Source organism: Ptychodera flava, chromosome 6, assembly GCF_041260155.1.
Source record: "Ptychodera flava strain L36383 chromosome 6, AS_Pfla_20210202, whole genome shotgun sequence".
Classification (NCBI taxonomy): Eukaryota; Metazoa; Hemichordata; class Enteropneusta; family Ptychoderidae; genus Ptychodera; species Ptychodera flava.
In genome coordinates, this window is record NC_091933.1 from 38,826,181 (window position 1) to 38,850,877 (window position 24,697).

The following is a 24,697-nucleotide window of genomic DNA, read 5'->3' on the forward strand; positions in this document are numbered from 1 at the left end:
ATGTTTTTGAAATTATAGTTTTTCCTTACAATTCGGTGAGAGGGCAGATCACTTTCTTTAGAAAGGTCCTCTCGACAAAAAAAAATAGAAATTAAAGGCAAAGCAAAGGGACACTATGAAGAAAGATAGCTCGTTCTAATAGTTTTACCAGATTTTATACTCTCACGCTCTTTTGTTCTCTGTCTTCTGTCTCGTCTTTTTTTGTGTGCACTGCCGATATTTAACGCATTTCTATCGGTTTTACATGTTTTCAGAAGTCAGGTTGAGTGCCTTGTCTGCATGAACTGCATATTTTTTTCGAGCTGTCAAAACTATATTTTTTCAACTGACTGGCAAAATTGTCTTCTTCTCTAAATATATGTCCTGAAGACCGAGTTTACCTAAGGATTGTAGATTGTAAATACCACGGTGGAGTAAACCCATTTGTAACGCAGAATAATCCTTGGACGAGTTATTTCGGGGACAAGACCTGCAAAGAAGGGGGTTTAATGTGTTCTAATCCAACTTGAAGGTTTTTCGTGCAGAAAACACGCATCGAATTACTACAGCGAGTCCGAATAGATACTGTGTCCATAAAAAATCGACAATCGTATCAGAGGAAATGAAGTATAATATATCAATATATGGTTGTACACCCCCAGGGCTGGGATGAAGTTGTTTTTTTGTTACAAGAAAAGAATAGCTGTAATTTCCCTGTATGACCGTTCCTTCTCTCGAATTTCAACCGGATAAATCTTAATCCGACCACTAAAACATAAATATTAGATGAAGGTTATTGAATTGCGACGTCTTCCATCTACAACTAGTGGAATATTCCGCGTTTCAAGCATGTTCGTCGGAATCGAGCGTTTCTTTGTGCAGAAGATAGGGCCTGTGATCACGCCGACCTTAGCAAGCCTGATACAGAGATTATGTGGCCCCTTGCCTAAACCCGGCATCGCTAAATTTTCAAGACTTGTTTCGGCGTTTGCAATTAGGACATATCGGCTAAATGTAGGTTCGTGTCCGATTGAATATTGATCTGTTTCATACGAATGCTTAATGCATTAAAAGATGTCGCTTTTGAAACGCTTTTGGGTGGGTGTCAAAAACGCAGACGTATTGTTCAAAAACTCGGTATGAAGTCACGTTTCTACCTTGCGCTTTGCAGCAAGAATTGAGCATACGCTTTTTAGAATTGTGAACACCCTAAGGCTGAAATGTTAAATGCATACCGAGAAATGTAAATTTTCAACCTTTTACTCACAATTTGCCTATCAAGGAAACTTCAAAGTGCTCCTTCCGAAATCAAAAATTAAACCGAGCTGTACAGTGATCTATCAGATCACAAGTATTGAAGCGACAACTGCAAACAACCTAAACTAGTGAATACACACAAATATAAAGATTCATAAATAGATACATACATACATATGGAAATAGATAGATAGATAGCTAGGTACACACATAGATAGATAGATAGATAGATAGATATATAGATAGATAGATAGATAGATAGATAGATAGATAGATAGATAGATAGATAGATAGATAGATAGATAGATAGATAGATAGATAGATAGATAGATAGATAGATAGATACATACATACATACATACATACATACATACATACATACATACATACATACATACATACATACATACATACATACATACATACATACATACATACATACATACATACATACATACATACATACATACATACATACACAAAACACACACTAGTACAACGTCCATACATATGTTGGTAGGTATATATAGTCACACACGGGTTATTCATCATATATGATTTTATATGATTTTTTATAATATAGTAGAACATGTCTTATTTGAAGCTTTCTCATGTGTCATGTCATGGGATATTTATGATTTTTATTGGCAATTGACCGAGCGAATGGCGTTAGATACAGTTCATCATACCTTGAAGCCTGGCAGATGTCCATTTCAGTAAAGATTTTTCAAATTAACATGACTTCATAACGCAACAAATTCAAATTTCCTCTCATTTTGTTACCCCTCTGTGTACGAATGAAAGTCGCCGTTGACTACGTGGAACAGAAACGCGAAATGATTTCGCCAAGGGCAGAAATATCTATTAAACACTTAAAAGTCTTTACTCTGTATGTCAGTGCTAATGATATTACTGGTGAGATTAATCTGTACTTTGCCTTTTTACGCTTGATGTATTGATTCAACCTTATGTACGAACATTATCCGCAATGTAACCAGTGCTACCCTGTACGCGTTTAATTCTCTTGCTACCAGGCCCAGCTGTTTTCCTCTGCCTTTCATTGTCGCTCATATTAAAGTACCACATGTAACTTCCGTGATTCTCCCTGTCTTTGCTAAACAAGATGCTATTTTATACTTATTCAAAAATGGACGGAAAGAGAAGGAAGTAATGGAAATATTTTTTCTGAGTTATTTTGCCACAAATAACATGGTTAAATTGACTATAGGACTGAGATACTAGCGGCGGGAATCCAGTCTGATATTAGTGGACAAAAGCGAAAACGCCGTGTGTGTCTTCTTAACTTTAAAGACTGGCACAAGATTTTCTGAACGCATGCGCTGTTTCACCCTTTACCCGTTGAGAAGGGTATTAACTCCGAGATTCAAACGCGGACGGCTCAGCCTTGAACATGTTTTTCAGCAAAATTAAATGTCATCTAATGAGGTTTGTACTTATCTAGAGCGTAGTGGTCGTGATAGATGGATACCCGAAACCCTATAAAGCCGTGAACTTTACTGTATTCTCATTAAGCGGAGCGGTACTAGAATCGTTCGCATCTGTAATGCTTTACACCGTGTTGCCATAGAGCTTCATGAAACTGATTTAAACTATAAGGAATGTTCTAAAAGTGAAAAATACACCAAATAACCTAAAATAGGTATGTAAAGTTTTTTCCCCAGAATTTTAGGCGACCGATATAGCTTGCGTTTTAATCTTGATTTACTCAGGCTGGACAACACAGACATTGCTGCAATTAGTATGTGTAGCTGTACAGCATATACGCTGTGTGGAGGCCAAGTATCTGAACGGAAAGGTTTGTGAGGCTATCTCCATGGTTGTGACCCTCTCGAATGGAGTCCAGTGGTTTGGCTGTATGCCACCCGTCGATTATCCTATCTTCGGGGCTAATCAGACACTTGATTTCTGTTTAATTATTTGATCTATTCACTCAGCTATTCATTCATTAAAATTTTGCAACTAAATTTCATACTTAGAAAGAAAGGGTTGACATCTCACGATTTGAATAGACACAGTACAGCTGAGAGTAGACCCAAGCAAACACTTAAATCAACTTACAAGTAGAAATGAGAAAAGAAAAACCACACTGTAAAAGCAACTATATAATTGAAGCAGATGGAAACAGTGTTACTGGTGATTGTAAACAGCGTATAAGGTGAAGCTATTCTTAACTCCATAAGTAGATATATGTTCGATGCACAACCTTAATCTTTTAAGAAGGAAATTTACCAGGATTTTCTTACTTTGTTGTAAATACAATAAATGTGGACCTGAGCATGTCAATATTATTGTTTATCTTAACCATAAGAAATGTTTTTAACCTTCTCTCTTTCTATAACTTTCAAATTGTCATCTATTAGGTTGTCCAATTTGTCTTTCTTAAAACGTATACTATCAAACTTGGTACACTAACAATGTAATGCGATAAATTTGTTTTGCGATCCGATGCAGCATGGTGGCAGTTGATCACGTTGGCTATTTCCAGGGTAAATTACTCAGGCATGCCTGAACCAATGTTCCTTAAACTTGTCACTACAATCGGGACGTAGATACATATGATTTGTTTCCTTACCCATCATAACATGTATGGTCATCGGATAGTCATGTTGTCTAAATGTTTATCTTTGAAATTCAACCCATGGATACTCTGATGCACTCTTGGTCTATACTACATACCCATGCCATGATGTATGCAAGAGTTGTGTGGTAATATCGAACAAAAATTGCAAGATGGCAGTTGTTGTATCTCTGCATGTCCAGAGCTACCCTGGTGTACTGAGTTGGGAAGTGAAATGGTTGATTTTGGAGAGTCCCTGGTCATTATGCACCACATTCGTAACAAACATGAAAGTTTTACCCACACTTTGGTCAGAGTTATAATTATATAGCCAGGTGTACATATGCACGTCGAGCAAGCGTAATTTACGATCCAACACATAGCAATCAGACTAACACCTCTCTGTATTTTATCAAGTACTGAGCAAAATGGAATCAAATGCTCTCTGCGTCGGTACAAGGGCATTACACCTAAGCTCAGGTTATTTCGAGAAGTGATCTACTAGGGCTATACCTGTTGGTCATCTCTATCGCCATTCCACAGTTTCGTAATCGGATGATACCAAAGGTATGGCTTAATAGCAGCATACCGAGCTAATCAATTTCTTTTCCGATACAATACAGCATGTGTATTACATTTTCTGTTTTTACATATCCACTGTTGTTCCAAAGACATCCCTGAACGCATCTATTTCAAACCTTGATTAATTTCAACTCAGACTTGGGGACTCCCAACAGCGGAGAGTGTGTCATCGACGATGATTTGTTCTGTTTAAAAGAAAAAAAATATGCGTTGCTCTAAATTCCTCTATTTCACTTTTGTTAAACTAACAAAGAATACCTCAAAAGTCAAATTTTTATGACATGAAATGTAAAGTTAAGCATTGACGTCAGCCTGTGACGTCAGGGTAGCATAACTACCTATAGAAGCAGGATTTTGAGAAATTCAGTCAAAAGCGCCTGTGGTTCAGAGTTTCAAAAATGGCGGTGAGGTAATAGTTGTTGTCAAAAATGTTAAAATTAGATCGAAAACTGTGGTTTCAGTGACGCCAAAATGCGCTGGTGGATTTTATTTGTGACGGTACACGGGTTTGGCTTCGAAGGGGGCGGAAAACAATTTTAACCTGAGGTTTACCTTTATGTCATGACTTTGATGACGGTGTAAAAATAGACATAGTACTGACGTACGGTGTCTTCGTGAAAATGCCCTTCTTTGAATAAGTTAAATGTGATTGGTGACTGATATATTATTTGAAAGTACAGGTCAGCCTCAGAGAGTCTCTGTTTGGTAGATTTCATGACACAGCGCTTACACACCATCGGGGCTTGAAGACAGTACTACTCTCACCATGAGTACAGGGACGAGTACCTGTGAGGTCCAACTCGAGTCGAGAGGATTGCCCTCTTTTAGTCTCGTAATTCTTATCCTGTCTCAGCAAACACATAATTCTCAATTAAGGTGTCATATGTCTCATATTTTACAGCAAAACGAAGGCTGATTAGCGGTGCACCTTTGAGGAAAACACGCGTTCTCGCCGAGGGCGCGACCTCGAGAGAATTTGTTCAGTCAAGAAAGCTGCAAGCGTTGGATCAAAACATATGCAAACGAATTTAATAAAATTTGAAGGTGCATGATCGATTGAGGCTTATCTGCAGAAAGGGCGATGACGTCCCTTACGCTTCTTATTGCACAGTGTACGAAATTTATACCAATCTATTTGCACCAATGTGCAATTTTATCGACCATGTTTTGGAGACTAACGCCCTCTATCGAAATATCAATATTAAGCATGGTACCTATATAATGAATTCAAAATGACCACTCACATAATTTCTTATCATATTGTAGCTTTTCCTCCATACACATGATTCATGCATGTCTTCTGATGCAATGGGATGATTTCGTAGAAACTACATACTTGTACCTTCCTGTTCAAATTGTTCTCGATATTTGTGACCGATGAAACTTTGGCGCTCAAAGTAAACGAGGACAAATCGCGACCTGAGAAGATACACAAAATAATGACCCTGAAGTTTACACTTTTTTTATTGTCGGCATGATGCCTGAGATAAAACTTGATAAATTAACCTCTCTAGCTTCGTCCCTGTACCAGCAAAGTATTAGAACCAACTTAATTTATGAAGCCTTGGTCTAATTGTTCACACACCCGAGTGGAATAGGTTCCTTGTTGCGAAGACGTCGATTTTATTGGGGTCGTCAAAGATCTGATGAAAGCCCCAAACAAACAAACAAACAAACAAACAAAAACAAACAGGCGGATAGATAGATAGATAGATAGATAGATAGATAGATAGATAGATACGGATGTAAACTGTCACAAACTGTGGACTTGCGACTACAGTGTGCACTACTCAGCTTCACTGTTTTCCGATCAATGAAAGCTCTTACTGTCACTGGCTTGAGTACTTGTGGTGAAAAGGCTAGAATTTTACGACTAGGCGGTTTTTTTTTTCGTGAAAGACAACCAATAACCACGTTATCTGCTGCCACAGTAAAGTTTGAATTTCATCAACGACGTCCATTCTCCCTCGATCGTAGCGGTAGACCTGTTTAGTTGAAGAGAAAGTATAAAATCAGTCTGCCGCAAGTTTACTTACGCCAATGGCATCCAACGACTGTCTCGTGTAGATCTATCGATCTGTCGGCAAACATTTTAGTTCGGCAAAGGGGGCGTCGACCGTGTCCCATAGCCTTACAACAATACACTTCATACACGAATAAGCTTCTTGAATTTGCTAAAAAAAGATAAATTTTTAATGAATTAATTGTCGCTTCAGTAAAGGTAAATTTCTGCATTTCGCGTCAAGTGCAGTGCATCTATTTTTCATAAATGCTATGGAGCTGATGCAATCTTATAGCTCGGGGGTTATTTGGAATCACGTTGTTTGTTGGCACAGCGCTGGCTTACTGAGAATCAAACCTATTGAGTAAGCGATTTAACTAATACGTTAAAATTGTTTCGTTTTTTAAGACAAAACTATAGTATGTGATTTTCTGGACTTAATTGATTGACCATGCTGCCAAAACGTAATATTCATTTTCAAATTTGTCAATGTTTTTGAATTGATTTTACTGAGTTTTCTCTGTACAAGACGAACGACCTCTTGAGTTTACTTAGGGCATATCGTCTCTGTCAAAATAACCCAAAGGTTTTCTCATAAAATAGGCCTATACCTAGACTGAAAGATCCGTCGCTCGAGGACGCTCTCTACGCTCCCCTCCTCTTATAGAGGGGGGGGGGGGGGGGGGGGGGGGTAGAGAGCGCCCTCTAGCGACGGATCATCCAGTCTAGCCCACCGTAAATGTGCTGTGAGAGTCTTTATCGTATTTTTTGCACGCTTTGGGAAGTGACAGTAACATTACAATTTGATTTACTTCTTAGGTACGATACCGAGAGATGAAGTTGAAGCATCATCATCATGTGTTGATATTTCTTTACTGTAACATCATGTGTTTTACACTCAACATCTTAAAAGACAACGTCGCTCTGGACTCGCTCCGACATACTAGTATAGTACAGCTAAAACAATTAAAGTCAGTACCATCTAAACTATCACTGAGAAAAGATTTAATGTCAGTACAGACGACAATTTCTGAACAACGCGCATTGTTTACATGTAAACTTTGTCCAACAACAACAACAACAACAACAACAACAACAACAACAACAAACAAAACAAACAAGCAAACCTCCCAAAAACAGACCTCTCTGGCTATGGTGTAGGCAACTGGGTCGTAGTGTACGGGACATTCTGCACGGATTTGTGGCCCATAAGGGACATATTTTAAGCGCAGCCCCACCCAAAAAGAACAAGATGTGAACTGAATGTGCTCACGTGTTTTACAACAGGTTCATTAAACGCTTCACAGAACAATCAGATATCTGTTATATCATTATATGAAGCAGGTTTCAACAACTTCCGTACAGTAATCTCAGAGTTAAATCACTAATTACAAAACTTAATTTAATGTGCAAATGAGCTGTTTATTAACCTGACACTACAGATCAGATCAACATATGTAGCACCTTTCATCAAATTCAATGCTGTAATTTTGGAGTAATATCACTAATTACAAAGTTCATTAAATATGCAAAGTGACCCTTAATTAACTAGACTGCTCAATGTTTCATTGCACAATTAGATATATATCAGATCAATATCTGTAGCAAGTTTCCGTAATTTTAGAGTTATATACCCAATTACAAAGTTCATTAAATATGTAAATGAACCCTTAATTAACTTCACACTACTAAATGCTTTACAACACAGTCAGATATCTGTCGGATCAGTCCATGTTGCAGCAGATTTCATCAAATTTGGTGCATCTATTTCAGAGTTATATGACTAATTACAAAGATTCATAAAATATGCAAATGAGCTATTTATTAACTTGACACTGCCCAATGCTTCTAAGTACAATTAGATATATATCATATCAACATTTGTTGCATATATCATCAAATTTGGTGCAGGAATTTCAGAGTTATTTAACTAATTACAAAAGTTCATTCAATATGCAAGTGAGCAGATAATTGACATGACACTCTCAGTGTCATCATAATGTTCTGAGATTGTCCTCTGTGAAAAGTTTCATGAAATTTTGTGCAGGATTTCTTGATATATGTCGACACTGTCATCACTTTCTCCATAGGGAAACCATTATATGAAAAAAAAATGATATTGCGCAACTTCATTAATATGCAAGCCACGCTAACCAAAATCTAATTAGTTCTTGCAAGTAACATATGGTACCTGTCTACAAAATTTGACTTGAATCTGTTCAGGCGTATTTGAGTTATCGTGTAAACAGACAGACAGACAGACAGACAGACACACACTCTCTCTCTCTCTCTCTCTCTCTCTCTCTCACACACACACACACACACACACACACACACACACACGCACACACGAACAGACAGACAGACATCGCTATGACATTAGCTCACATTTGTGAACACGTGAGCTAATAATGGCAACGTTTCCATCCTTGCTTGTTCTTGGCGGTTCTCATTAGGTAACAGAAGATTGATTCCAACACAGTCCCTTGGTGGGCTATTCAGCTCTGGGACTATTCGCCGCATAGACGAGTGTACAGAAGCGAGAAACAACCCTCGCTTCTGTACACTCGTCTATGGGGCGAATAGTCCCAGAGCTGAATAGCCCACCAAGGGACTGTGATTCCAACAACTGGAAAAGCGTCAGCCACAGTGCAGTGCTTACGAGGTTCAACGTTGCTTTGATCGCCCTCACCATTGAAATATGCACGAACTTTCGTCTTTTGGCAGCAAATAACAGGTAAGTTTTCTAGCCACAACGAAGATTCCAGGAAGGCGGAGTCGCCATGCATCGTTCGCACACAGCAGGTTGTTTCAACAGCAAACTTGTGAAGGGACTCAAATGATTTTCGAAGGTGCATATTGTGACTTCGGGGCATAGAGTAACCGTGCTGATACCAAGGACAAGATTTTAGAATGACTGTTGTCTATAATCTGGGGAAAGAACAGCGAAAACCCAAACAAACCAAAAAACCAAAAAAAAACCAAAACCAAAACAAAACAAAACAAACTCAGAGAAGTCTACATTGTAGTCTACCAATAGCCTTGTTCACGGTTACAGGTTTGTTACTAAATATAGCTGTACGCGCGCGACATCGGACACGCAGCTTGAAATGCGGACAAATTTTATCAATGTTGCATGCGTGGCTGTTTTTGCACCTTGTGCTCTGAGTCGTGAATATGTTTTTTAGTATTCACTGTTACACTAGCAGTCGCCCACTGAGATGTATTTCGTCGTTCTTGCATGTGTAATTTTCAAAAGCGTAATCTAAAAGTGCGGACAAATATTTATTTTTGCATATTAATGAGAGAACAGTGACGTAAACTGTGAACGGCCCTATTTAGATGCATTATTTCCGCTGTATTCCACTGAATATTGTTGAGTAAATTAGGTTTGCGGTAGATTTCATCGTTTTATAAACTTTTTCTTTGATCCCAGGATTAGAGTCATCTCGTTCTTTGCAAGTTTCTGTTACAAAAACATAAAAAGGTACATGGTATTCATTTAAATGAGATATTTTATATCAGGCCGGGCATCATGTAAGTCACTGTCATGTCAAAGTTTTGTACTTGGTAAGTCAGAAAGTGGAGTTTAGGAACGATGCATCTTTATAACGATATCGGTTCTATTACAGGTTGTCCCTTAAATAGCTCGTGGAAACACTGGGGGATGTTGGGATATCATACAGTACAGTATAGTTATCATCGGCATGGCCAGGGCAGGGCGCAGTTCCTCAGATGTATGAGGACCGTGGGCAGGGTCACTCAGCTCTCGGTCAAAGCCTGTGACGTCACAGGTGCGTTGTTTTCACTGCGCAGTCAATACATACATACGCCAAGATGGCGGCAAGTCTGCCATCGGAGTTCTCAAAGTTTGAAAGATGTCGGCGAAATATAGGGCAGATTTTGGCTGACACAAAGGTAGCCTTCGAAGAAATAAGGCAAACTGGACACTTCGAGCCAGGTAAATGTTTAATATATTTTTAATGTCGTACACAAGACTCAACTGGATATCACCGTAAGCATTGCAAGCGCGAGTTGTGTTGGTGTTCACGCAAACAACAGTGTGACTGACGAGAAGGAACTACACGGGCACACGCAAAACACCGAGGTTATTTTGTCGCTACATCTCCAATTTAATTGCAGAATAGTGCTTCTTTATGCTCATGGTGCCAGCGTCGAGCTTTTAGAAACAGTTCTCAAGTCAAACAGATCACAGTCCCTCCACAAGAGGGACCGTGAACAGATATACTCTACCCGAGTCATAAGTGTACACCTACATTCATGATTTGATGCACGCACTATAAAAGGTTTCCTTTGAGTGTCTGGCCAGTACTCTTGACATTGCCCTCACCGCAACGACTACCTAGTCGCCATCGCCCCTAACAATGCCAAAAGCTTTCCACTAAAGCTTGCCAATAATCAGATCTTTCCCTTGTAAGTACGCATATTTCGATGACCCCAACGTCAAAATAAATTGACATGGCATATGTCGGCATATTCTGACCAATTTTCACATTGCCATCATAATAATATGAACGTGTCTTTTCAGGCTAGTGACAATAATTTAATGTTTTCAAATGTCAAAAGGTGAATTAATCAGCAAAGTAGCCAAAGTGCTTCGAAATCGACTTGCTATTAAAAATGTAATGTTCACCTGTAACCATAGACAGAAAAACGACGTCTATGCTGTAACTGACCTTGGTTTATTTATAACTTTTATTGTAGTCACAGCCCCCCCCCCCTATGTAATATTAGATGCCTGAAATTTTTATCTGTACGTCTACTGATTTTTGGTTTTACTTAATTGATTGTTGAAAGACACTGCATGCAATCTAGAAGTAGAGGCAAAAGGGGACGCGCATCTGTGATCCTACCTCCTGTCCAGCATAAGGGGAAGCCCCAATTATGCTGATAATACCATGACCAGTCACCACGAGATTTCTAGATGTGCCAAAAAGTCCCACGGCCACCAATATGCCGTTGGATTAGCAGACCAGCCTGGACTTGACAGATGATGATGAATATTAATACAAGTTGTGTTAGTCCTGTGTCAACACACAGTTTCTCCACCATGTACGTTTATAGGAATGCTTTGTTATTGTTAGCTTCATCCACAGTCCAGAGGGACTGTGCTAGTCATTTAAAAAGCAGCAGAGCCCATGGATAAGCACCATTGATAATACACATAGGGCTTCTATCACTTGTAACTAGTCCCCCAACAATGTGTTTTCATATAGCTCTGTATTGATTATTGATGTGATCAGAGCTAGTAGTAAATCAATAGACAGTCAGCGCTAAAAGTTCACGTTATGCAAGATTTCATGGTTGCGATTACCATTGTCATTCATAAAACATGACTGGACTTACCGTAATCCTTTTCTGGCTATTTAGAATGTTTACGACATCTGTTTAATGCTCCAAACACCTAGACATCATATAATCTAGTTCAAAACAATTTAATAATATATTGTCCAATTTCAACAGAACAATATTCATAGTAGAGCCATGATATCCATGCAGTGGAGTGGCACAACTCTTTAGATTACTAATTAATGGAACTTGTTGTTTGAGGTCATTTAGACTTCAAGTTCACAATCTGACTCTCAAATGAGTTCAACTTGGCAGTTGTACATTGTGAACCCCTTTTGAGAATGAGGATTCACAGAAAATTGATAGGAATACAGCCAGTACAAAACAGCAATCACAAAGTTTGGTGGCATCGGTACAGATGTTTCAGAGTCAGGGCCTCAGCAAAGGTATAAAACACCAAGTCATTCCAAATGAATGACAAGGTTTGATGTAGTTTAGTTGGTCCATAGACAAGTCTTCCACTCAGCTGTTTAACTGTGATCAGTCATTGTTACGCTTTTGCGTTCGTATTTGATGTATAGAGATCGACTTATAAGATTATTAGTAACATAATGGAATTGTTTAGTATGTGTGTACATTATGTTGTATATCCACAGCTTTCTCTCAGTACAGTGGACATGTGCAGTAGCTGAAACTTGTGCATCAACAATAGAAAACCTTTGTTTAACTGATAGTTGATTACACATCTACTTAACTTTATTCACTGAATCACTGCACTTCTGTAGACATGCATGCAGACTTCCAAAAAGCTAGCAGATTCTATGCTGTGTTATGGTCAATAGGAATTGCAAAATTAGAAGTTGTCTTATTTAAGAGAATGTTGGGCACACCAATGCGACAGATACATTTTGAGCTTTACATTGTAAGATTTTGTAAAACAGATATAGCAAAATCATTTCTTAAAGTGGCACCCCCACTTGGTTACATTTTTAAAACACATTTTTTTAATGCCAACGGTCGATATTTGACGTGGCGACTGCGCGCTGATCACGAGATATCGATAAAAACATGTCCTCAAAAAAGTAAAAGTTTGAATTCCGGTGGCCCACCTAAATTCAGCTTCCGAACATTGAATGTTTGGCACTGGGGCCATTGTCAACTAAGCTATGGAGTACGAGTCTACGTTAACGCTGCTGTACGCCATGGTACCACTCGCGTCGATGATCGGTCATACCCTGTGGGAGAAAGCCGAGTCTTACTGACTCGGAGAAAAAACAAAGTTTGCTGATTCCACCAGAATTCGCATATGTGACTAGCACAGATACATGCGGTTGTTCCATTTGGCCGCCGTGTGGTATGCAGGCATACCACGTTGCGGTCGCTATGTATCGAACCACGTGTAACTGTGTGGCAGATAACAAAATGTAGTCATCAGAGGCGGCTAATATTTTACACATAAAAACTGATATCTATGTGGTATTGGTTAAAAATATAATAGAACTGACTGAGAATAATGAAATCAACAAAAACTAAGGAGAAGTTTTATAAAAAACTTATCTGAAGTAAAGGCATAATGCTGTATATAAAATCTTCGCAATGGGAGGTAAAATTGCGTCGTTCGAACTTATTATGGACTCCCTAGAATATCGTCAATCGGCACAACAACAAACCTTCAGGGGATTTCAGGTCATAATCAGAAATGATTGTAAAACTTCGGGATGTGAAAAATACGCTTGGGAAATGACATGTTTTTATCAATATCTCGCGATCCGCGTGTAGTCGCCTCGTCAAATATCAACTGTTGGCATTAAAAAAATGTGTTTTAAAAATGGTACAAAGTGGGAGTGCCTCTTTAAATTTTAAAGTTCAAAAACTTGGTTGGCAATCGTGAAGTTGGACTTAGTTGCAGCTTTTCTGAACTATGGCACCTCTGTAGTTCAAATGTTAAATGAGTTGATCTCGGGCATCAATGTTTTCATTTAAGGAGATTACTAATAGAAAAGGTTGTGGTCAGATGTGCTGAAAACAATATCTTACATTGTAGTAAAGGAACACTTTAACTAACAGCATAGACTCTAAGTACACCACCAGTGTAAAAAATGTCAAAACATTAACAGGCAGATTTTGTGGTAAACTTTATTGTGTATTTAATTAAAAACTCACCTCTTTTGTACAGTGCAGTAGGAAAAAACAAATTGTTCAAAGAATGATGAAAATATTTTATTTACTGCTAGAAGGAAACAATGATTACAGAGCCAAGTTTCTCAAACATTACATAACAACCATGTACTTAGAAGTTCATGAAAGGTCAACAGACTTGCAGCTCCACCTATTTCATACAGTGTAGCAATTGAGTTGAAGTTTATGTATATAATAGTTACATGTGTAATCTGCAATAAGTTTTTTCAGTCTTATTAGATCTTCAGGATATGTAGTGAAAGGATGTCACAGCATCTGCATCTGAAGGTTACGCACAAACACAAGCCAAGAATGTCATCATTGAAAATGGCTCCTTACAACAACTAGAGAGCACTATTGTTGTTTGTGTTCCCACACAAGGTTTAAACTATTAGGAAATGCTTGACCTATTTAGGGCCGCCCCCACAACAAATCACTTGAAATACTGGGTGTTTCATCAGAAACTTCATAATTTCTACTGGTGATAGCTTTTAGCAAAAATCAGACAACAACCAGAGGAAGATGGTGTCATTTTGAAAATTTGTCCTCGGAAGAAAAGTTATTACAAATCTACATTTTCACATATAAATTTTTGCAATTGTATGTATGCATCCATATTCAGGTCATTGCTATAGTAGTATATTCACTGTAGCCCTCTTTACATTTTCAAAGGAGCATTTACTGTACTGTTGCCCCTTGTTCAGTTGTTGTTTACTGAGCATAATGAAAAATTTACATACCATAAAATACAAGGTCTACTAAAGGACATTTTAGCACTAATTATGGGCACTGTACAAGACTATGTTGTACTGGATTGTGTACATGTCTGTTTTAACCTAGCCTGTCTGTATCTGATGCTTTATTGTGTAGCCCCACCCAACTTACAGGATTGTAGATGGAATTTACGAACAGATCAACAGTGCAGTAGAAAGAAATGCAGTTGTTTCTGCTGTGGAATTGAAAGTAGGACACATAATGTTAATATACATGTTGGTTCATAAGTCCTTATCTGAAAGTTTATGCATGGATGTGCATAATGTATGGTGTATTTTAACTTTTGAAGTGTAATGGAACCTCCTCCATAGAACAAACAAGCTTCAGGGAAAAACTGACAGTGTCTGTCAAAAAGAATCGTGTTTTTACTGTGTGTACTGTACACTTATATGCACTTGTACATGTCTTCTATGGATTTCATTTGACCTAGAAGTGCTTGGTGTAGTAGGTCAGAAACAGCAATCTGCATTGACATCTGTCCGTTTCATTCAAGACTTACATTTCCAGAGTTATACGTCAACGGCACATACCATCTTATTTATCTACCTTGGTACATTAGGAAATTAACAAGGTGCAATAATTACCTGATCTCTTGATTATGCAGTGTTCTGCCTGGCCACAAATTTTAGGAAGGGAAGGTTACTAACATGCATGTAACTGTAATAAGCACATTAGCCATTTTGTTGTTTTACAAATAAAACCATAAATTGCCAATTTTCAATTATAAATCAAGTCTGTATGGACATGTGACATGATTATCTCTCTCTTAGACTGGGAGTATCATGTATAATCTAAGTATGTGCAACATGTGTACATTGACATTGTATGTATAAGTCGTGATGCAGAAATTTTTCGCAGCTCCATTTCTACTATTTCTTTGACCAAAGATCTGAAAACAAAATCTTAGAGTGTGTAAAAGACTTGGTTTGGATATGGAAAATATCTCTTTTTAGGAATAATGACCCACAGTTTTGCTCAATTCAGTTTTTGAATTGATCCATGGGCTTGTTTTGTTGATGTACTTTTTGATAGTGAAGGTGTTTGCAGAAAATTTTGCATTTTCTGTGATTATGTAAACAGAAATTCCATAGAATGATCTATTTTGGTCAGCACAGTATCAATGTTTGAGGAACATTTGTATATAAATACGGGATCATTGATTCATACAAAGGCTCTTTATTTTTGTGATACAATACAAATTTTTGATAAAACATAAGACTATAGTTTGAACGTTTTCTGTGTATTGTACACAAATTATAATACACTACACTCTACTTATAATTTGTATCTTTAAAATTTTAAACTCTGTATAAACCAGAAAAATGCAAGAAGTGGACTACATGTATATTTGAATAAATTGAAATATTTAGCCTGAAAGAAAAGTATGATAATTCAAATTCTAAGGATATGATTATTCCAAAAAGATAGTGGTAGCGCTACCATTGTGTGCACTGTCCTTTGAAATGCCTAGGTGCCCTTAAAATTATCATACCAGTTATCAATCCCTACAATGAGATACAATGGGACTTCATCAGTGTATTCATTAGAAATTGAATGGGAGATATTGAAGTAGTAAATTCATTTTTGCTCACCGGGGCCATCTAAATGTGTGTGGTACCTTGTACTGTACAATAAAAAGTTTTCATTCCACCAAGTGTTTAGGTAGTACCAGTAGTTTAGTTTAAGGCGATACCGAAGGATTCAAATTGCTAAGCAACTGTCGCTTAGGGTAATTTCCAAAATCAATCAAAATATGAATTTTTCATGGTTTTCTTTGCATAATAAAGATTTACAGAACCATACAACAATTCCAAAAGACGTTGATCAGTGATGTCACACATATGCAAATTTTCACAGCTCTACTTTAAAACGATTCACCTCCTACAAATTTGCACCATATTTTCCAAAATTTCAGAATGTAACACATGAGATACCTATTTAGAGCCTTAGCATGGATTAGGTTATCTGTTCAAGTACAAACAATTTTTGAACAGGAAAATATCTACTGTGTCATTGTGTGAAATTTTGAAGGCTTTTACAGCGATATCTCATAAACGGTTCGGAATTTTTAGAAACGCATACTTATCTATATTCTCATGTATGACTTCAATAATCCTTCCAAAAGTCAGCTAAATTGGTTTACAATTGAGAGCGTTGAAAGATTTCGAGCATTTTCAAAATACTGGGAGTCAAAATCCATAGAAAACAACGGAACGGGTACGCTTACCCATTCCAGACACCAGGTACCACCACTAACTATCAGTGGTTCAGGATGGTCCTACTTAAATTTGTAAATCACAATTGTCCCATGGACCTGGTAATATATTACCTTGAATGGAGATGATTATTTGACCAGTTTTATGTCATTTTGCACATGCAAAAGTGTGTGTTTGGAACATTGCCAGCGATAGCAACCAACGCGCTTTGAATCCTTCGGTATCACCTTAAGTCATGGTCAGTTGTTAACATTGTTACTAGCAATATCCTATGTCATGCATACAGGACAGATGGCTCGGTAATAGAAATAAAAAAATAAATAAATAAATGAACATATAAATAAATCATAAATATAAGGAATAAATAAATAAATAATGAGACAAAAATGAGATTTTCATCATGGCTTTCTCAATGTGCCCTAGCAGAGGGACTATATTTACCATTTTCTTTTTTAATTTTAATATCATGATGTATTTTCATCTATGTAATTTATCACACTGTTTACCAGCTGTTTTCACATAGAATCTTCATGTAGTAGGTCAGCATGGGTAAAAATAAAGAATCATCCCTGATCAAATATTGTTGAAATAGTTCATCAAAAATGGTCTTTGCTTGCAAGTTCAGACATGAAAAGGTTTGGTGCATGTTTCTGTTCCATGGCTCCTTGTAAATTTGGGTCCAGCATATTCTAAATTGATTAAAATGATGTAGTGACATCTGAAGATACAGTATTTTTTCTTCCACTTGTAGCAGAGAGTGTGTATGTGCTGAAAAATGATATGTATTTCATGACTTTTTACATTTATATTTTCTCGACTTCCACTTTCATGGATTGAAAGTACTATAGGCTGGTTGTGATAAGCAGACATCCTGGTTCATTGACATTTTGTACTCTCTTCACTGCATGTATATTACATTTGTATATGTATGTATATTTTGCATACAAAGTTTGTTGACAGTTCAATACAATGTTGTAAGCAAGACATGTACATATATATCAGGATGCTAACGTTTTTTATATCTTGAAGAATCATGTACATTCATTATCATTTTGACTTTGAGCAACAAGAGGTTGATATGATACTTGCATGTACTATATCTTCAAACTCTTCTAATAGCTGTGCATTTTATGAATTTTACAGGTCAACATGTACAAGCAGCAGAAAAATGGATGATTTTCAGTATTTATGTGAGCATTGTCTCATACACTGCCAGAAAATAGTTCTGAAAATTTTTTTAAAAGAGTTTGAAGTATTTCTCCAGGCAAAGGCCGTGCAACAGGAGTGCCATGACCTTTGTAACTAAAATCCAGGAAAATGGTTGACAGACTGTAAAAATATTATCACAGGACATACTTTTTACATTGTGCAATTTCCTGAAAAAAGGGAACAATGCGAAATACTTTTCTTGAGAAATATGGGATGAAAATTGAAAGTTTATGGCTGAAGGTTGGAGTTTTACATGTATTTTGCCTTTCACATTTACCGGTAGAATGTTGTTTCTTATGCTACCTGTAGTTTCTTTACAAAGTCCAAAATTGAAAGGTGAAAACCCTTCCAGTAATTTAGTGAGATGATATTTTTAGGGAACTACTGCAAAGCTAGGGCATGATATTAGATATTCATGCACAAGGATATTTTATTTTGCTGGTCTCTTAAAAAGTGTTACAGGTTGGAATGATCAAGTTGTATCATGATGTAGCCCTGCGTTCAGGTCTGTGTGTTACCGGCGTAATACGGCCTCTGTGGTGGAGGCCGTATAACGCCGGGAACACACAGACCTGTACGCAGGGCTAATCTTGATGGTAATTTTAATCACATTTCCTACAGGACAGAAAACTGTTCTGCCCAAACTGTTCCGGGAAAACATCAGCATAAATGTCATGCAAGGTCTGTGTAAAGTACAGACAGAGATTAGCTTTGTGGATTTATTTGCTATGGGCTTGCACAGAACTAGCAATAAAGTAGCCTAGCCTACCATAGGCAAGCTGACATGTAGCATTAGCAATGCAATAATGCAAGGCTAGAACCTCATCAGTAAGTAACCAACAAAAGAATCCATTGCAGGTCTGTCCAACAGTAGAACACAATTGCAAAAGAGGATACATGTCCCTCTTATTCAAATAATGAAAATATTTTTTTGATTTTACATGTACATTACTGGTACTCATGGTGAATTGTTCTCGACCTAACTTGCACTTTTGATTTTTGAATAATATCTGTACAGCACTGATAGATATGAAATGAACACGTACTTCTAATGAAAATTGTACTTTTCTCCTTTACAGGTCAAATATCCTTCATTGAACTCCCAGAGGATGAAGAGGAGTGCATCAGGAACATTTTAGAGAAACCTCCTTGCATCATCATCCTTGGACAGTCATGTTATGCCAAAGCTGTCATAACCAACGAAATACTCGGTGACCAGATCCTACCCCATGCGGACAATGGCGACAAGACGGTCAGTTGCCGAATGCTTCGGTTCCGCTACGGGACCAAGAGTAACATTAGCCTTATGCTGCCAGATAGTTTTGAGTTAGTCGATGAGCATTTACAAAATTTCAAAGATGACTTGACAGTTATTCCCAGGGAAAGCATAGAGCTGTGTGAGGAATCCGATTTTGATCCGTATTTGCGAGGGGCGGTGCTAGAGGTGTCTCTGAACCACCAGCTCTTACAAGATGGCGTTCAAATGGTTGTGTCGCCCTGTAACGCTGTCGGACAAAGTACTGTGGAAACATTTAACAGGTGCTCCGAAGATGTATTACCTATAGTCATATACGCACTGAGCAATAGTTATTTGTCTGGTGCAGAGCTCCAAGAACTTCAAGATCTCAGACACTCGTCCCCTGAGGTCCCCATTTTCTTTGTTTGCACGCAGCCATCTCGGCTAAATGAACTGACAGAGAGCGCAAAGGACAGCTTTAGATCGTCACAAACTCAAGAAAACCACAATTCGACGCACTACAACAGCTGTATCAATGACATGCACATGGACTACAGCCAGGAAGGGGAGTCCCATGTCATTGATGCACATTACCACAGGGTGAGTGCGTTTGAACAGCTGTGTGATCTTGGCTACCTGAGGAATAGGGTACACTCGGACAGATATGACGGCTTTGAAGCTGACAGCATGACTGTGGACAGTGACTTGGTGGAACATTTTGAAAACTTCAGCACAGTTCTGCTGTATGTGAGGCACATCATCCATGCTCACCTGGTGATGGCCGCCAGCATTCTGAACAATGCGCATCTACGGTGTCTGAAAATGTTCATCACCACTGCCTTCGACATGGCCAGGGACATGATGATCACACCGAGGAGGATAAGGTACGCCAAGGAGAGGGAGATTAATCTCTACTCTTCCCTCTTAGAAATAGCCAACAAAAAACAAGAGGAACTGAAGGACTTGATAATCTGCACTGTGACTGGCATGAAAGATGAACTATTGGACGAAGCCGCTAAATACAGATTTGTAGGTAGGTACCTGCTGTTTTACTTATTGAATGCAGAAACTGCATGTACAACTAGTTCCATATGCTTTCAAGGTAATTAATTGAACATATGGCACTGCTGAAACTTATTGATGAGCAAGGGTAATCAATTTCGTCCTGGTTGAGATAGGAAATTTTAACACATTTATCATGTCAGTGCTCATAATTATCTTTATTAGCTCCGCTGTCAGCGACGCGGAGCTTATCAAATAGGCTGATTTTCCGTCGTCGTCCGTCGTCGTCCGTCGTCGTCGTCGTCCGTCGTCGTCCGTCAACAATTGCCTTCTTCTCTGAAACCGCAAGTCCAATTGCTTTTAAATTTTATATGCAGTTCACTTGGGGTGACCTCACTCAAGTTTGTTCAAATCGTGGTGAAATTTGCATATTTGTATTTTTGGGGCATTTTTTGGTGTTTTTGGTAAAAAAATCTTCTTCTCTGAAACCGCTTGTCCGATTGCTTTGAAATTTGATATGCAGTTTACTTAGGGTGACTTCAGTCAGATTTGTTCAAATCGTAGTGAAATTTGCATATTTGTATTTTTAAGGCAATGTGTGTCATTTTTGGTTAAAAAATCTTTAAAATCTTCTTCTTTAAAAGTACCGCTCAGATAGCTTTGATATTTGGTACATATGTCCCTAGGGATGATCTATTTTAGATTTGTTTAAATTGTGCAGAAATATGTAAATTTGCATTTTTAAGGCAATTTTTGCCATTTTTGGTCAAAAAATGTATTTCTCAAAAAGTACTAGTCTGATAGTTTTGAAATTTGGTATACAGGTTTCTATAGATGAACTAAGTAATATATATTGAATTTCTGATGAAATCTGTAATTTTGTATTTTTTGGGCAATTTTTGCCATTTTTGGTCAAAAAATGTGTATTTCCAAAACTACTCGTCTGATAGCTTTGAAATTTGGTATACAGGTTCCTACAGATGAACTAAATGATATTTATTGAAATAATGATGAAATCTGCAATTTTGTATTTTCGGGGCAATTTTTTTCCATTTTTGGTCAAAAAATGTGTATTTCCAAAACTAATCATCTGATAGCTTTGCAAGTTGGTATACAGGTTCCCACAGATCACCTCAATGATATTTATTGAACTAATGGTGAAATCTGCAATTTTGTAATTTTGGGGCAATTTTTGCCATTTTTGGTCAAAAAATGTGTTTATCAAAAAGTACTGGTCTGATAGCTTTGAAATATGGTTTACAGGTTTCTACAGATGAGCTTAGTAATATATATTGAATTTCTGATGAAATCTGTAATTTTGTATTTTTGGGGCAATTTTTGCCATTTTTGGTCAAAAAATGTGTATTTCCAAAACTACTCATCTGATAGCTTTGAAATTTGGTATACAGGTTTCTATAGATGAACTAAATGATATTTATTGAAATAATGATGAAATCTGCAATTTTGAATTTTTGGTGTAATTTTTCCCATTTTTGGTCAAAAAATGTGTTTCTCAAAAAGTACTGGTGTAACAGCTTTGAAATTGGTATACAGGTTTCTATAGATGAACTAAATTTGATCTTTTAAAATTATGATGAAATCTGCAATTTTTATTTTTGGGGGCAATTGTTGCCATTTTTGGTCAGAAAATTTTATTCTCACAAATCTGCTCATCAGATAGCTTTGGTTGACATGTTCTTAGGGATGATCCAATGTGATATATTCAAAGTATGATGAAATCTTCAATGTGTATTTTTGCAGCTTATTTTAGCCACTTTTCTCTGGCCACTGCATTGAGCTATCAAAGATTTTCCACCTTCTTCATCAACATGTGTCAAAAATAGTTATTCTCTACATAAACACAGCGGAGCTATATCGGCCGCTAGGTCGCTTGTTAGCATACATGTATACCTGCTGGCATCTGCAAGTAGTAGATAAATGGTATTCTTTATTCCAGCAATTTTAAAAGCATTACCAGTACGTCCCTGAGAATCAGTCCCATACATTTAAAAGCATGCACGTCACAACAATCAACTGAATCCTGTAAAATTTTTTTGTCAAAATGCCAGCGCCAGTACAATATAAATATCATGAATTGTAATATTTTGATAGAATTTGTTTGTTCAGAAGTAGTTTGCACATTGTTTTTCTTCTCTAAATGCCTACTTCAATCTAAATTTTCATTATTTGCTGAGACTTTGCCATAATAGAATGCAGATAATTTGATGAACCTGTACCACTTGTTTTGTCAGCAAGAAACACTCTTCCTTGATAACCTGCAGTAGCCTTGCTGAAAATGTTTTGGCATGTAAATTTTTATCGCAGTTATTTGCCTTATGTTGGCCTTTGACAGGTTCTGTGAGAGCGTATGAAAAATAGATGCACTGTGTATATGTAATCATTTACAATGAATTGTAATTTAGGCATATAGTGCAGCTTTATTACCCTGGACACAGACATGTAGCAACACCAATATTATGTAACTAAGACTTCATCTTTTTATGGAAGTATTTGAAATATGCCATGAATGGAAGAGGACAACACAGAAATATTGAATGCATCATTTGAATATGTATACGTGAAAAGTTTTCCCAAATGTATTCTGTGGCCAGAATATCATTGTTTGCTTTTGAATTGAAATCTGTGTTTTGAATAATGGAAAATTTGCTCATTGTTTTTGAATGTGCCGCAAACTTTCAGCACGTGTTTAAGCAATAAAGCACACCTAGCAATGGTATACCATGAGATTTTGACCAGTTAATGACATGTATGTATGAGTGATAGCGAGTAGGTACATACAGTATATGAAGTGAACTGGTCAAAACCGAGAGGTATACTGTCACTGGGTGTGCTTTATTGCTATTCTATCATGACAGTATATTGAAATTCTGGCATGGAACGTCAAAAGAGGATTTTTGCTCTTGCCTAGAGCTCACATGTGTGTCAACCGTGATATATAGTGTGTGCCAACCGTTACATGTCGTGAATATACCACAGTTCTTTTCACACCTCGACCAATCAGATCGCTGCATTTGTGCCGTCAATATACTGGTATGATGTTATACGTGTTAGATCTTTGATTACAGAACAGTCATAAAAATGACAGATATAAAGTGAAATATAATACTACTTGTATGATTGTTATTTTCTAATTCAAAAATTGTTCTTTTGAACCACCTCACTTCATTATTAAGATCTCCATATCACTGAACTATAATTTCTTTAAAAAGTCATGAAAGTAAAGCTGGAATCTTCTGGTCTCTGAACCAATACAAATTTAGACTAATGGAATTCTGTAGCCTAGTCTAATTTGCGTGATCATTGTTTCATCCTTGGCCATGATGATGAGAAGATGCATGCCTTAACATTTGGCTTAACCATAGACAGTCTTCCCCCCTCTACTGTCTATGGCTTAACTAGTCACTGCATGTGTGACAGAAACATGACGTGGGGTGTGCCCAAATGGAAGTGAATGTTTGTTGTATGAGGTCAGAGGTCAAGCTGCTATTTGAGAGGAAGGACTGGTACTTATAAGCCAAACCTTCACCAAAACTCTGTTTGCTGTAACTTTTTGCGTAGTTTCCAGTATTTTTGTATGATTTGTAAACTTGTTTCTTGTTCCACTTTCACAAATCACGTGGAAATGTGCCATTTACAACTTGTCAGCACAGCCAGTGTGTGTAATGCTGAATGTTTGTGATGACCAACTGCTTCTATTCATTTGTCAATGTTAACATTCATTTTTATGAGGGTCTATGATTTTACATTTTACACAAGTATGGCTAATTGCTACTTGGTATTTCGGTGTACTTTTTCAGTCTTTTATGAGAAAGAGAAAGTAAACAGGTTTTCTTGAACATGCATTGTTCCAATAATCCATAGGAAATACAGCTATGTGAAAGGTTTTAATTGATAAAAGTGATATTTACATGTATCATGTGCATGCATAATTAGTCGACTCTTTGTGAGGAAAAGTGTTGTAAGGCCAAAAAAAAAGAAGAAATGTTTCTGGTCAGGTCTTTCTTTAAAAAATGGTGCTGCGGCGCGAATTATTATTTTTTTATTTTTATTTTTTTTTTCCCTCAAGGGAGGGAGGAGGGTCAGTTTTATAGTTTTATCAATATAGTCACATATATACTGTTCATGCAGTCACTGATCATGCCCCAAAGAATTTTCTCTTTCTCTTCAGCCATTTTGGTTTGGTGTCAGCCACGGCCGCCGGCCACAAACAGAAAAATAAAGGTGACGGGCGCGCTGACCAGAAACATTTCTTTTTTTTTTTTGGCCTAAAGTATGTATACCAAATTCAAATCAGGTTGGGTATACATGTACATGTATCATACATGTACATGTATCTAGAATAATTTTATTGC

General features: G+C 37.3%; 1 protein-coding gene across 1 annotated transcript in view; it reads left to right on the forward strand.

The window, feature by feature from the left end:
- The first annotated feature begins 10,201 nt into the window (after positions 1 to 10,201).
- The window catches only part of LOC139135731 (dual serine/threonine and tyrosine protein kinase-like), a 47,011-nt gene continuing 32,515 nt past the window's right edge, over positions 10,202 to 24,697 (forward strand). Inside the window, exons 1-2 of the mRNA XM_070703380.1 lie at positions 10,202 to 10,359; positions 19,165 to 20,355. Of these exons, the coding sequence (XP_070559481.1) occupies positions 10,236 to 10,359; positions 19,165 to 20,355 (1,315 nt within the window). The 5' untranslated portion in view covers positions 10,202 to 10,235. The remainder of the gene's footprint in view (positions 10,360 to 19,164; positions 20,356 to 24,697) is intronic.